At 38.7% G+C, this 15920-nt stretch overlaps 1 protein-coding gene across 1 annotated transcript in view; it reads right to left on the minus strand.

Moving 5' to 3' along the window:
* LOC116846228 overlaps positions 1-15920 on the minus strand; it is a 90002-nt gene that overhangs the window by 2406 nt on the left and 71676 nt on the right. The window contains exon 5 of the mRNA XM_032819784.1: positions 6430-6592. Within this exon, the coding sequence (XP_032675675.1) occupies positions 6430-6592 (163 nt within the window). The remainder of the gene's footprint in view (positions 1-6429; positions 6593-15920) is intronic.

Genomic DNA, 15920 nt, shown 5'->3' on the forward strand with positions numbered 1-15920 from the left:
TCACATTCTCCTCTGAGCATTTTGTGGGGACATAGAATGGGTTGATGTGAACATAAAAGTCCTATACCGTTTTGCGATATTCGCAATAATTATCGAGATATTAATTGTAGAAAACTTGTAAATGATCATGCAGAATATGGTAAATGAATTATAGTAGCGACGACTGCCCTCGTGTACTTATACTTTAGGTCAAATTGAACAAAAAGTCCTTTACCATTTTCCAAATAATCACACAGATTTTTTATTATTAATTAAAGAAGATTATTGCACGATTTTGCGTGAATGCACTCATCTTCTTTAATTAATAATTAAAAATCTATGTGATTATTTGCAAAATGGTAGAGGACTTTTTTGTTCAATTTGACCTAAAGTATAAGTACACGACGGCAGTCGTCGCTATTACCATAACTCATTACCATAACTCACTTATCATATCCTACATGATCATTTACAAATTTTCTACAATTAATATCTTGATAATTATTATGAATATCGCAAAACGGTATAGGACTTTTATGTTCACATCAACCCATTCTATGTCCCCACAAAATGCTCAGAGGAGAATGTGAGACACCCTGTATAAGAGGATTTCAACGACTTAACGTTTAATTATAATTGATAATTAATAAAAAGTCGCCCAATTCGGCTGTGAGCATTACCGAAAGGTATTTAGCCTTGAAAAATTGTCAGAGAAGGTAGAGTTCTAGAAAATTTTGCCAAAAATGCGTACAGGACGTTGCTGAAGTGTGCCTAAGAGCTTCTTCTTCGCTCCAGACCGTCAACGAGCAGTCAAACTCTCAAAGATTTGGCGTTTTATTATGTCCAAGTAGCCGGCAAAAAGTAGCTCAATTCGGCCGTAAAAAATGTTCAAAAAGGATTTAGCCCTCGTCAGGAATGTGCGAGATATCGCTACGGAACTGCTTCTTTCAAGACCAGGAATGTCATCACCGAACAGTCACGTTACGCACTATTTAATATGACGTTTAACGTTACAAAGCAAAATTTGTGCAATACGCACACAAAGGAAAATCGTGGAACGCGTGATAAACTACGTCAGCGTGTCAGGGACAAAGGAATGACAGCTAAAAGTACATCGTGCGCAGGCTTGCCGGTTATCCCTTTGGATACACGTCTCATTCAAGATCACCGGATATCCTTTGAGATTTTCGGGTAATTTTGCATCGAATTTCTCCGAGAAGAACACTGAACAGCTCTCGGAGTCATATTTAGCGATCAAAGAGGTCATTCACGAGTCAAGTTTCTCCAAAGGGAACAGGAGGGATGATTAAACAAGTAGGAAAACTATATATATCAGTTTATAGGAGTTTCCCAGGCGGATCCGTTGAAACGGCTAACAGTTTCTAAAAGTTGCGAGGATTTTTCTCGCCAGGCCGACTCGAAATTGACTGAGGGATTTATCATCGAGAAGAATAGCCGATAGTTTCAAACGCTCAGACGCTTTATTTCTTTGGCGTTGGATTCTGCAGCGAAATTCGCCGTACGCTGCACGAACGTGAGAGGAGAAAAAAATCACTCAGCTTTACGGTCGGTCGTAAAGTGAGGCTAAATCGGCGAATTACGGGTGGGTGGATCCGATACGACTCGGAGAAAGCTTTCTTCCGTGAGGCGGAAATATGCGGAGAATATGTCGCGACCGCGAGCTATTACGTGACGCAACGCTCTCCGTTAATCTTTTAGAGATCTATACCTTTTCGTATCTTCCAAACTTTTGCGCATTTATATCAATATTAAAAAAGTAGTATTAATATCTAATAGCACTAAGGCATCCGTGCTTGCTCCTTATATGCCATTTTACAAATCTTTCTGTTATGTTAGACTTCCTCTCATAGAGGGAGGAGGTTATACTAGGTGGTGGCGGGACAACGCCACCCCCGTGCATTCAGAACCTGTGTATCTTCTCGTTCCAGAGAGAGAAAAATGTCGAGAGCGCGGTTTGTTAGGTCCGGAATCGAACCCGAGTCTTTCGCTTACCGAACAACTGCTCTAAACTACTGAGTTACCTGACGCTCCACGCCTACGACATTCTCCTCTTTTTGGATAACGCGCAGAGATTCGGAAGCGACATTTCTGGCGCGATCCCAAACGCACGGCGACTACAGAGAGAAACATTGTTACTGTATAAAAATGGTACAGCTGTCAGTCTCTCCAAGTCAAAGATTGCTATCCTTTAAGACCTGCTGTTCATGTATAACCGTATAAATCTACCACTGTTCCTAGCTCTTACTAGGCAACTCAAAAATTCAAAAAATTCTAAAATTTTGTGTGCAAGTAAAGTAGTTCATCCGTAATACAAAATTATTTTTTGTTCGTGCGAAATTACAGTTTTAAGGGATAAAACACTCATTTGAAAAAATCGGTTTTTTCTTTTGAAGCGAATATCTTCGAAACTATAAGAGATAGAAAAAATTTTCCAAAGTGAAAATTGAATGATTTCAAGAGTTCTTTAGAACTATAATAACAATTTTTTTTAAAAATAGGGGTGGGGTTGGGGGTATACAATAAATAAACAATTAAAAAAATTTATTATTATAGTCCTAAAGTACTCTTGAGATTATTTAATTTTCACTTTAGAAAATTTTTTCTATCTCATATAGTTTCGACGATATTCGCTTCAAAATAACCGATTTTCTTCAAAAGGGTGTTTCACTCTCTAAAACTGTAATTCCGCACGAACAAAAAATAATTTTGTGTTGAACTGCTTTACTTGCACACAAAGTTTCAGAATTTTTTGAATTTTTGAGTTGCCTAGTGTTCCTTGTTAGGCGATTTTAAGTTCATTGTGTACCTTTGGATTTTTCCAAACTTTTTCTCATCAGTATACATAAATACCTAAGGTTATTAAAAAAAAAAGGGGAACAGGGAGGACGATTAAACAAGTAGGAAAACTATATGTATCAGTTAATGAGTTCCCCAAGCGGATCTGTTGAAACGGTTAACAGTTTCTGAAAGTTGCGAGGATTTTTCGCGCCAGAGCGACTCGAAATTGGCTGATGGATTTATCACTGAGAACAGCCGATAGTTAACCGATAGATCTCCTATTACGTTTGTGAAATCCGAACGTAACAGCTGGATGGGCTGTTGGATGTCACTGCGGAGCACTGAGAAAATTCGCTGAGACACACCACACAATTTGCCATAAGAAGCGCGCACGCACTACCATCCCCCGTGTATGTGCCTTCCTGTAAGATCCTCAATAAACGTAAACAGCACGGTCGTCGCCCTCGTCGTTTTCTCATCTATTTTTCGTAGCACATCCACTTACGCGCTCCTCCTCTGGTCTCCATCACCTCCAGAGATATTTCTCATGTATATTGGACCAGTCCCCCATATGAAATTCTTCCGAGCAAAGAGACTGCATAACTTCGCGAAGAACGTATATAACGCGTTGATCGATGTCACATGTGTATATAGTGTATATTATGTGTATAAGTCTCTAAGGAAGAATTCATACCTTGAAAAACAGAAAGGCAGGAGCCAATCAGAACTCGTGCAGAAGCAAAAAAGCAGAAATTGATTATTATTTGACCACTTAACTAGCATGATTAGCTTTTGCTTTTCTACTTTTATGCCAAGGTGTAAATGCATCCTCAGCGTACAGGTATATTCAAAGTCAGATCTTATATCTAAGATCGTCTCAAATTCATCTTCAGATGCTACACAGATCTATTGACTCTACGAAGTATCTGAAGATAAACTTAACCCTAAACCTAAACATCCTAAACATCAACACGTTACGTAAACAAAACATGACAGTCAACGAATTTCCTATCACTATCCCCCCTGCTAACCCTCCACCTCCCTGGATCCTTCTTCCTCTCCCTCTATGTCAACAACTACATAAAGGAAGACCTCTCAGGAGCAACTTGGCATCGGGTCGTTTCTCTTTGATGAAGCGGACTGAAATGTTCGCGAAACGTCAGAATCAAATAAAGAAAAATCCACGCGGCTCAAACCCGGAAATCAAATCTAACGTTACGCGTAAACCTTAAACATGGGTAAATTTTACCTGCGCATTTTCATTTGCTCACAATTTTCGAAAAAATTATCGAAATTCAATGTTTTTCTCTTTTTGCTTTTAATCGGTTTAGAAAACATCGAATATGAATCTACTGGTATTTTTGCGATTCAATGGAATTGAAAAAAGTTACAATGAAAAAACAAGATATGTTTTTAAGAACTGTAACGTTTAAGAAGTTGGTACAGATAAATTAGAATTCTAGTTTTGAATTTTTATGTTAAGGATTCTCTCTGAAGATAAGAGTCAATCTTGAATACAAGATCTTAAATACAGAGAAGGGGTGCCAATATGTAGTGGTATTTCCTCCTGAACATCCGTTCCACAAGAAACCATTACGATGACGTGTCCCGAGCTTTGAAAAACGTTTAGCGGAAAGTCGCCATAATGGCACGTAGTGGCGGAAAGGTTAAAGCATCGACAAATACGACCCAAGCGACACAAATCACTCTAACTTTAGGCGAACGAAACGAGGTCGCGTGTATTTCGGGGTGACCTTTAATTAGGAGAGCTGTCTCATTCACGGTGCGCGAGCGATGTATAATAAACGAAGTTTTAATCTCGCTAATAGGCATGTGTACATACGCTAATGTACATTTACATTGTGTCGTTCCATGGCCTTTAATATCTTCAATGTCAAGTGTTTGAATATAACTATGTTTAAAATTAAAATTATATTAAAATGCGAGCCGTTCTCTACAGGAAGAAATCTTTCAGAGGTAAAAACGTCATATTCGTATCTCTGATAATTTTTCTGTTTACCTGTGTTTATCTCCTGTTTGCGGTGCGAATCATATCACCGGTCTCGTTGCGGTTAATGAGAAACACGATGGAGGCGTAATTTGCATTAAACGGACGCTGCGCTTTGAGATCATGCATTGATCGCGTTAAAGGAAATTATCCCGTGATTAGGAGGCGCGTTCGCTGCTATCACCACGACGAGGTGTCAAGAGCGAACGCATTGTGTTGTAATATACGCGATTTAAAGTCAAAGCACCAATGTCCAGACACTAATAACATTGGTATTTAATCTTGGGTATTCTTATAGCTTCGGTTTTTAAATACAGAAATATTTCAACGTTTAATCTATTAACGCCCAAATGTGCTGAAATTTTACGTTGATTTAAGCCATTTTACGCAAATGAAGTCTGTTGTTTATAAAGAGTACCATTCCTACCAATTTCGATGTCGCTCTATCGAATAGCGTTGAGAAAATTAAAAAAAAAATCGCAATTTATGCAAAATTTTTGCAAAATAAAATTAAAAAACGCATGTTTTTAGGGTTAATTTTTCTTTTTCCGCTATTTTCTTCATAAAAACGTGTTAGTATCGCTTGGGAAAGTATCTAAAACGTGTTCTCGAACTTAAAAAATATGCCATAGGTATTTTTTTCAACAAATATGGCGGTATCAAAATGGCGGTCGATTTGAAGCGTTTAATTCGAATTTTTGTTTATATATGGTTATCGAAATTGTTTTACTATACAATTACTATATTAATTATTATGTAATTTTGTAGTAATATTAAGCCTAAAACAATTTCGATAAACAAAAATTCGAATTAAACGCTTCAAATCGACCGCCATTTTGATACCGCCATATTTGTTGAAAAAATACTTATAGCATATTTTTTAAGTTAAAATGTCTAAATATAAACAAAAATTCGAAATTGGTAGGAATGGTACTCTTTATAAACAACATCTTATTTCCGTAGTAAAATAAATGGCTCAAATCAACGTAAAATTTCAGCATATTTGGGCGTTAATGAGTTAACATACAATATACACTGAGAGAAAAAATGGTTTTAACTAAAAATGGATTTAACTAAAAAGAGTAGTAGTGATAAAGTATAGTACAGTATAGCATAATAAAATATTGTAGTATAAAAGTAGAGTAGTATAATAGTAATAGAAGATATACACTAAGAAAAAAAGTGGTCGATTTAAATTTGAAATAGTTAACTAAATGTAGTTACTTTTGGCCTTAACCATATTTTTTCGTTGTCCAACATGAAAATGGCATTTTGTAATAGTATCTTATATAGAATTTTGTAAAAGCGACATGCATATAAGGTTATTATATATCGCTAACATTGTAGAATTTAGAAAAAAAGAATTGTTTTCTCGACCTCAATTTATAGGAATTATTTTTCTATATGATTATAGTGTCACAAATACTCCAAACAGTTTATATACACATGTTTCACATTAAAAATTTAAATATGTCTATTTGAAGGCAAATCAACATGTGTGTGCAGAGTTAGGTATCGGCCTAGTTATTAGTATCCAAGCATCGGTACTTTTATCGTGTCGCGACGGCCATCGCGAGGAAATTCGGTCGAGTCGTAGACGGGAGATTCGGAGAAATTGAACGGCTACATGTCCGTTGTCTTACCGTTCGTGGGTTGGTGATGCTCCCGATATCCTGGATTATTTATAGTGCCTGCACGGGGATCCGTAACGACCCTAATCTTGGTCGGGTCGCCGCCTCTTCGGGCATAAATGCCCTCGTAAATGGCGGTCACCAATACGCCGAAGTTCAGGACAATGGCAGCCAACTGCAACGACAAATAAGAACGTTCGATTTACGGTAAAGCGTGCGATAGACAAAAATTCGGTCGCTCGATATCGGGACGGGAGCTTGGTTTGAGAATGTGGCTTGCGCCTCGTGCAAATTTAATCGCTGTCGAATCTGTATTCGACAGATTAATCGCCACGGGACCATCACTCCCGCGAGGGCTTTTCATTTTAGTGGAAGCGAGGATTTACTCTAGAATTGCGTCAGTTAACAATAGAGAATAGAGAGCAATTCATATTTTATTCATTAATTAATTCATTAATCTCGATGAAGTCGAGATTGACGTGAAAGGTTATTCCAATGGGTTTAACACGTTGAATGCCTTCGAGCATTCACCGGTGATCGGCACTATGACTAGAAATTTATTCCATAGTTGTAATCAGGTTGATTCCAATCAGTTATCTAGCTTGCATAAGACGATGTTATCGATTAGACGTCTAACGTAGCGTGGACTTGATTAATAATGATTATTAATAATTAGAACTTTATATTAATCAGTAGGATCCGATAACATTTTATATAAATCAGATAATTGTTTGAAATCAGGATCCCTGATCATTGGAATCATATCTCCTGATCAGAGAGCCATGGGGTGAATTTCTAATCAGGACTATAATACTACCGCGTCTCATTGAGTCACATATAAAGTGTATAATGACGTAATGATATTGCATTTATAAAATCGACAGTTCGTAGAAAACTATAGGAATGAAGCAAAAAGCAAATATGTCTTAAATTATAGTGGGAATAACATTAGATATTCCATATCTAATGTTATTAGTTCGTAGAAAACTATAGGAATGAAGCAAAAAGCAAATATGTCTTAAATTATAGTGGGAATAACATTAGATATTCCATATCTAATGTTATTAGTTCGTAGAAAACTATAGGAATGAAGCAAAAAGCAAATATGTCTTAAATTATAGTGGGAATAACATTAGATATGGAATATCTAATGTTACTTTAGATATGGAATATAATATTGAATTAATTTAAATGTTATTTTGATTGCAGGTTACAGAGATAAATTGCATTCTAATTTACCACACTTTTGGTAATTCAATCATCATGAATGTAATGTTAAATGTAATATTTTAAATGTTATTTTGTATATATCTCTAAACCAAATTATAACTTTTTCAATACGATCATAATCAGCTAGATGTCGTTTCGATTCTACATCACAGAGCTAACTTGATTTACTGATTTACTGTATTCTCGGTAATTCAGTTGTCGGTGAAGCTCCCGCACAAATCAACAGAAATCAACAGTCAACGTATAAACATCATGGTAATTGTATATCACAAAGCAGAATTACATCAATTTACCGTATTTTTGATCATTCAATCATCGCTGAAGGTTCTGTACGACCAGTGAGAATCAACGTGACAGTCAGTGCGTTCAAATATCACTTTGATTGCATATCGCAGAGTGGAATTACACTAATTTACTGTATTTCCAGTAATCCAATCGTCGACTGAGCTTGCGCACGGCCAATGGGAATCAACGCGGTAATCAACGTGTTAAAGTGTAAATATCACTCTGATCGTACATCACAGAGCCGAATCGCACAGATTTACCGTACTTTCAGTAATTCAATCGTCGGCTAAGCTTCCGCACGACCAACGGGAATCGGCGCGGCGGTCAACGTGTTCAAATATCACTGAGGCAAATGGTGAGATTCCAACGGTGAGGTTCTTATTGGCCCATTTACTCTCATTCGCTGCGGCGGGGATCCGCTTCTCGCACGCTCACGTCACAAATGAGCACCAAGCGGCGCGACACCATCCGCGGCCTGAACGCGGACAAAGACGCGGACGTGTTCGGAGTGAGAATTCGATGTACGTGAGGCAACGATCGGTTGTTGTTCTCCCGCGAATCCGCCATTTATTTCCTCTGCCGTTAATTGGCTCACGTTGCAGCAGGTCGCGTCGTTGTTCTACTTCGCCGGTGAGTCGCGTTTCCGCGTCGCTCCCATCGAAACAAACTGAGATCACACCGTGCAACTTATTCACCTGGAGTTCGCGCGAGCACGCACGAGGCTCCGTCGTGGCTTCTCTGTCGAGGAGAAAATCGTACACCGCGTCACACGGTACACACCTGTCGACGTTGAGGCCAGCCCTCGTGAGACTCTCCTCCCGTGGACGAGTCGTCCTTTCTTACACGGCGTGCGAGAAACTACGAGGAGATCGCCGTAGTATCGGCGACGACGAGAGCAGCATCCCGTAGGTGGTGCGGCCGGCGGAGGCACGCGAGGAAAGGGGTGGAAATTTAATTAGGGCCAACAAAGAAGCGGCGCGCGCGCTCGCTCGTCATCATTGTTGTTGCACCGCTATAATTAATCCGGCCGGCCGGCCGGCCGGTCAGTGTTTGCCGTTCTTTTTGCCCTCCATAGGGACGACGTCGCGACGCTTTTCTCACCCCTATGAGGGACATGATAAGAGAGAGAAAGAGAGAGAGAAGTGTGCCTGCCGGCCGTTGCTGCAGCTGTTGCTCGTCACCAACAGGTTCCCGGCTAAGCTGCTTATTTTCCCTGTCGCGTCGCGCGAGGCCCTTTTCATCGGGTCACGTCCTGGGCGCGCGGTCAGGTGGCGGCGAGTCGCGGAAAAACGGCGAAAATGTTTCCACGGGATGCAGGTGGGAGACAGGAGGAGAGACTGTACGGACGACGGAGGGCACTTCGCGTTCGGACGGACGGAGTTTATCGCGTCTGTCGCTGTTTCGCAACGAGTGGCCGCCTCCTGTTTTACGGCTTTTCATTTTACGCGTTATTTAACCGCCGCCGCTTAACGCGCGCCACGTCGGTCGCATTATGTACGGCCGGTGCGATCTCATTGTATTGCCGATAAAAAAGTCCGTCGCGGGAGGAAATACAGCGGCTGTTGTGTAACAGCGAGTCACGGCGATTCTCTTCTTTTCTCTCTCATTTTTCTTCTCCTTTTTTTTCTGCATTCGGTGCTTCCGTCAAGGATCACTCGCACGTTGCTTGAATCCCTGAGAGAGTTGCACTAAAGTCGTCTCGTCAATTATTTCACATTTCACTTCTCCGCCGTGAATTCCGATTTAATACGAAAACATCCAGCGTAACCGCCACCCGTAGCGCCTTTCGTCAGTTTTCAGCATTTCTGTTTGGATTTTATCAAATATTGAGATGTTTGCACGGAGAAAGAGAGAAAGAAAGAGAGAGAGAGGAGAAAGTAGCTAGCCTCTTCTCAGTAGCGATTTTAAATAACTACGCGATTCCGCCCGATTTTTTGTTAATAAGCATACTTAGATTTTTCTTCTTTGTATTGCTATTTTCTTTGAACAATTTTGGAAAACAGAACACGAAATATCTCATTTTTACTTACTTGTATTGTGAGCTAAACAGTTTTAGTAAATCTAAAATAATATAATATTTTATCACAAAATATTTCCGCGCATATATTGAGAAAAAACTTGAAAAGTTGTTTATGAAATATTAAGTTTATCCATAGAAATAAACTTTATAAGACACAGAAATTAACTTTATTCTATAAATAAATTTTCAAGTATTTTTTCTCAATGTATCATTTAAGGGATTGATCTCACTGAAATTATAATAATATTATAGTAATTCTCGGCGTCAACTGTATCTTGTTGTTCTAACAAAAAAATAGTAGTAGAAATAAGCACATACTATAGTGTAATAATAACTATAGTAGCACTTATTATTATCCTCAATGCTTATGCGGAAATGTTTCGTGATGAAATACGAGTATTATATTCTTTTAGATTTACTAAAACTTTTTTGAGCTCACAGCAAAAGCAAGTAAAAATGAGACATTTCGTATTCTATTTTCCAAAATTTTTCAAAGAAAATAGCAATATGAAAAAAAGAAATCTAGGTATGCTTATTAACAAAAAATTGGGGGGAATCGCGTAGTTATTTTAAATCGCTACTAAGAAGAGGCTAGCTACTTCCTCCCCTCTCTCTCTCTCTCTCTCTCTCTCTCTCTCTCTCTCTCTAAATGGTTTTCCTTATTTTCACTATGCGATTATATATTTATTAATTATATATTAAATATTTATCAATTATTACCTATTACTAATTTATTTATTTTTAGATACACACACACACACCTCAAGATATAATAAAATCCGTGAAAAAGTGCCAAAAACAGGCAGAGTACCGGCCGTTTTCCCATACGCTTTCCGCGAGCAAAATCTTCTACTTGAAGATGAACACGCAGTTATTTAACCGCCGGAGGAGAAGAGGAATCACGTGGTCGGATGTCACGGAAGATGCAATTTGCCGTGCTCTTTTTGCCCGCACGTTTCCAGCGTAAAACGTCGGCGCGATATTATCGTTAAACCGTACCGCTAACGCAATATCGTCGAGCACAAGCAAGGACATTAGCTCGACTCTCCCTCAAGCGGTGGCGCATTACCTTGCCTTGTTTCTGCTTGTTCATTCTGTCCAATTCGATCTCGTCCTTGGCTCGCCTCAGGGGATTCCGTTTCCTTTTATCCATCATGATGAATTGTCGACGACTCGATATATCTCGACGAAAGAAACAGTCTCTGTGTCGAAGTTTGCGCGGAAGTGGCTTATCATCGCCAGCCGGTGATACCGTACGGCCTGCCGATCGATGATCCGCCACGATGCTACATCTTCTTTAGTCTCTTTTCTCAGTTTAAAGATAGGGCGGGGAAACTATAGCTAAAGAAAAGCTATACACGACGAGGGAGAGAGAGGAGGGGAGGGGAGGAGGGGGAGGAGAGAATTTCGAACTTGTGCACACCACGACAAAAGGTGAAAGCGGCGACCGAACAAAAGGATATTCACTTGTCACAGAGCCGAGAAGGAGGACACGCCGAGTTCATTAACGATCGGCACCGAAACACTCACTGCGGGTCCGCCAATGTCGCCTCATTGTTTTAAAAGTATCCGTGAGTCGTAGATGCCCCGACACACATACTAAGTGAGTCGCATCGGAGGGGCTTAGGGGGACACCCGAGCTGCTCGCTTCACGATCAGAGGTTGGCCTTTAAGCGTTTAATTCCACGCTCGGATATACCTCGTCGGACTCGTCGACGATTCGCTGGCACGCGAGCGAAAGTACACGGCGGAATTGAATCGTCTAGAGCCCGGGCCGCGTGCCACTCCTCTCGTCTCGCCCTTTCAGTTTCCGAGACGCATCGGAGAGAGGCGGAAAGGACCAGATACAAAATTGTTTTGTCTCCGTGGTATTTCCGCGCCGTTGCGATCCGCCTCTCAAGCTCTCAACCCGAGTCCAAATTTTGATCCTATGTTGAACCTTGAATTCTGCACCGCAGTAGGAGTTAAGATAGCAAAGTAGGTTTAATTCTAATGATATAATTTATTCCTACTTTGACCCTGATGATGTCTGAAGTTTCCGCTTTCGTTTTCTTTCGCGTCAAAGATTGTATAATAGCAGGATCTTAGGAAGCAAAGTGAAACTTCTATTGAAGCTTTAGCTCCTACATAGAATATATTTTATAGAAATATTTACAAAATTTAATAAATAACGAAATAGAAACGTCAAATTGCGTATAAAATACATATATTTTATTTGTTCCATATATTTCAGACATCATCAGGGTCAAAGTAGGAATAAATTATAATTATAAAAATGTGTAAAAAACACGCAATCATTAAAAAATAGCCTAAATAATAGAAAATGAAAACTTTTTTAATTAATTTTAGGCACCCACAAGACTTGGATCGTATAAACTAAACTTTGGTAAAAAAAATTTTTTTTAATCAATTTTATCGGTTGGATCACGTAACCAATTATAATCATAATTATATTGCAGTCATATTCATTATGATTATAACCACGACTGTAATTCGAAACTTCTAGTCAAGTTTCACTTGAATACAAAACCTATTATATAACCTATTATATAAAATCATAATGCAAAGAGTTAAGATATAAAAGTAAGATTGCAATAATATAAAAGTTCGTGAAAAATTATAAATATCATTTATCACATTTATATCATTAGAATTAAACTTACTTTGCTATCTTAGCTCCTACTGCGGTGTAGAACTCAAGGTTCAACATAGGGTCAAAATTTCGACTCAGAAATGAGTGTCAATATCGTCAAAACAGATTTCATTTGGTTGTAGATTATCTAAGTAGGCTCAAACTATTTTTAAGAGCGTCAAAGTAGCGTCAAAATTTTGACAAGGTAGAGTTAAAGGTTTAAAAGAGAAATTAATGAGTATCAATATCGTCAAAGTAGGTTTTACCTAGGCTATAAACCGTCTAAGTAAGCGCAAACTATCCTTAAGAGTATCAAAGTAGTATCAAAATTTCGACACGGAAGGAGTCGATCATTTTGGTTTATCTTGTTTCAAATTTAGTTCAAGAGCAGTTAAGTCTTTACTTGACATATTATAGTCAAAACATTTCGTGTTTTATTGTGTACCGACTTGTACGTAATTGAATGATTTTATTCGCACTCAATATCAGCAATTTGTTTGCTCCTTTTAGATTCTTGTGCTATAAAATGAAGAATATCTTATAACAAGAGAAGGTCATTATAATTTTATAATTTTTCACGAACTTTTATATTATTGCAATCTTACTTTTATATCTTAACTCTTTGCATTATGATTTTATATAATAGGTTTTTGTATTCAAGTGAAACTTGACTAGAAGTTTCGAATTACAGTCGTGGTTATAATCATAATGAATATGACTGCAATATAATTATGATTATAATTGGTTACGTGATCCAACCGATAAAATTGATTAAAAAAAATTTTTTTTACCAAAGTTTAGTTTATACGATCCAAGTCTTGTGGGTGCCTAAAATTAATTAAAAAAGTTTTCATTTTCTATTATTTAGGCTATTTTTTAATGATTGCGTGTTTTTTACACATTTTTAACACGGAGAAAAATAATTTTGCTCTTTTAGTAAAATCGTCGTTGCTAATGCATATTCGTAGTGACATAAAAAAAATTTAGTTGACGTAACTAGTTTTACAAATTATTCGTTAGCAGAGCAGAAGTAGTTTCAGGAGCAGAAGTAGTTGCCAGGATAGAAAAAATTTGTTGAATGTATTTGTTCTAAGAATCACGTTAATTTGCTATTGATGCAAAATAATGTATCCTTAGCAAATTTATTTGCTATCGGAGCAAAACTGCAACTGCTTATATAAATCCATCATGGCTCTTATAGCAAAATAATTTGCAGATTTAGCAAATTATATTCAGCAAATAGTGATTAGTACTCTTAGTAAATTATTTTGCTGTCTATATAATAAAGAAAAGATTTTGCTAGACCAGCAGAAAATTTGTTGAGCCAGCAAATTATTTTTCTCCGTGAAAGATTAAGCTTGTCAATGAATATCTTTGAAGAGAAGAGCATTGACCATGCTTGACTTCTAGAACGACTGCGAAGAACCACTCAGCGTTATCTACACTTTTCAAATTATTCATCAAATTTTTATCCTTATTTTTCGACATGTTGAACGCATTATCTCACTCACGCAAGTTCCACCTGGATATTCATCCTTTCGATGTCAGTATCGCGACTCCGAATTCATTTACACACGCACAATTTTTCTGCAAAATTATTGCGTGGCGCAACGAACGGTAAGTCGGGCGGAGTCCGTCGGTGATGTTACTACACTGACAACGTTCGCGACTGTTTCATCTGCGTCGCTAGAAACCCGAGGCCGCTGTCTTTGCGATAAGAACAAACTCTCAAGGTGCGTTGTAGCGACGTTATCAGTCCGGTTTTATAAAACGTGACGTTCTTTCATATGCGGTGACAGTAGCCGCAGTCGCCGTCGCCGTTGTGTCGTGATCAGGTCGATATCCAATTTAAATTGCTGTTCACGCTCCTTCGGCGAGACGAGTGCGATGTTTCAATCAATTTTCTTAATTAGTCCGTACATCCCTATTAAATCGGTTTAATCGAGTTTCACGGCAGCGACGCAGCACGAGAGCGTGACAAACGCGTCTTTATTAACCGCATGGGATAAGAGAAAGGTTCGGCTGGGTGCAGCAATTTCCAATAAAATATGAACGACTCAGAAAAATTTCCGCGATCAAAACCAGAATCTTATCTAAGTTAATCAGAAATCTTGGTAATCTAGACTGAATTACAGTCGTGTTTATAATCATAATGAATATGACTGCAATATAATTATGATTATAATTGGTCATAGTTATGCGATCCAACTTATAAAGTTGATTAAAAAAACTTTTTTTTTACCAACGTTCAGTTCATACGATCCAAGCCTTGTGGGTGCCTAAAATTAAAAAGTTTTCATTTTCTATGGCCATTTTTAAATGATTGCGTATTTTTTACACATTTTTTGAGGATTAAGCTTGTCAATGAATATCTTTGAAGAGAAGAGCATTGACCATGCTTGACTTCTAGAACGACTGCGAAGAATCACTCAGCGCTACCTACATTTTTCAAATTATTCATCAAATTTTTATCTTCATTTTTCTCGAGGCATACTTCATGTGGGCTGGATTATTCTCGTATAACTACGGTACACTGAATAAGTACACTGAATTGTGGTTATAATATAATTATGATAAATGAGACTGAATTCTTCAGAAAATGCTTCATTCAAACGTATCTTCTCTTCCACGCGAAGTTTCCGGCTGAATTCCCAACATTTCTCAGCCGGCAGTCTTGGAAGTCTCAGCTGGTGATGTTTAGCGGCGATTAGCGGTCCATTCGTCTGTGCAAAACATATCGCGACGTATATCGCGGCAGTGCCTTGACACAATTTTCTTCCGAGCGGAGATTAAGCGCCTTTGACTACGCCGTAATAATCTTATCTTTCGGCTTTTTCGTCAAGCGACACTCTTGAATTTTACCCGGCGCGTTTTCTTCGCGCCCAACCACGTTCCCACCGAATGAGGCACCATCTATGCTCTCTGAAGTCTCGGGCGGGGTCTTATCTTCATTCAGAAGCGCGGCACCTGTTCCCGTGCGACGGCACACCGCCTCGTCAGGAAATTGACACATAAATCATTCTCGTCAGCTATCGAACGAGCCGGCGAGCGTACGACAGGTTCTCGTACGTAGCTGACTGTACACAGGATGTCGCAGGAATGGCACACTTCCTACCAACTGTGCGAAACCTCCGGTGAATCTAAGATCAGTCGCTAAATGCTTGCTGAGCCGTTTGAGACACGTGACGTTCCCGTCGATCTGTATCCCTACATGATTTTATATTTACAAGGAAACCCACACAAGAGTCCGCCTCCGATTTTCATAAATTTGTAATATATTGTAAGGGAGAGGAGGGCAAATAGTGACAATTTAAATTTCTCCTATTTCCCACGTCT

This window comes from Odontomachus brunneus, unplaced genomic scaffold, assembly GCF_010583005.1.
Source record: "Odontomachus brunneus isolate Ranch 3 - 2012 unplaced genomic scaffold, Obru_v1 Obru_scaffold_062, whole genome shotgun sequence".
Taxonomy (NCBI): Eukaryota; Metazoa; Arthropoda; class Insecta; order Hymenoptera; family Formicidae; genus Odontomachus; species Odontomachus brunneus.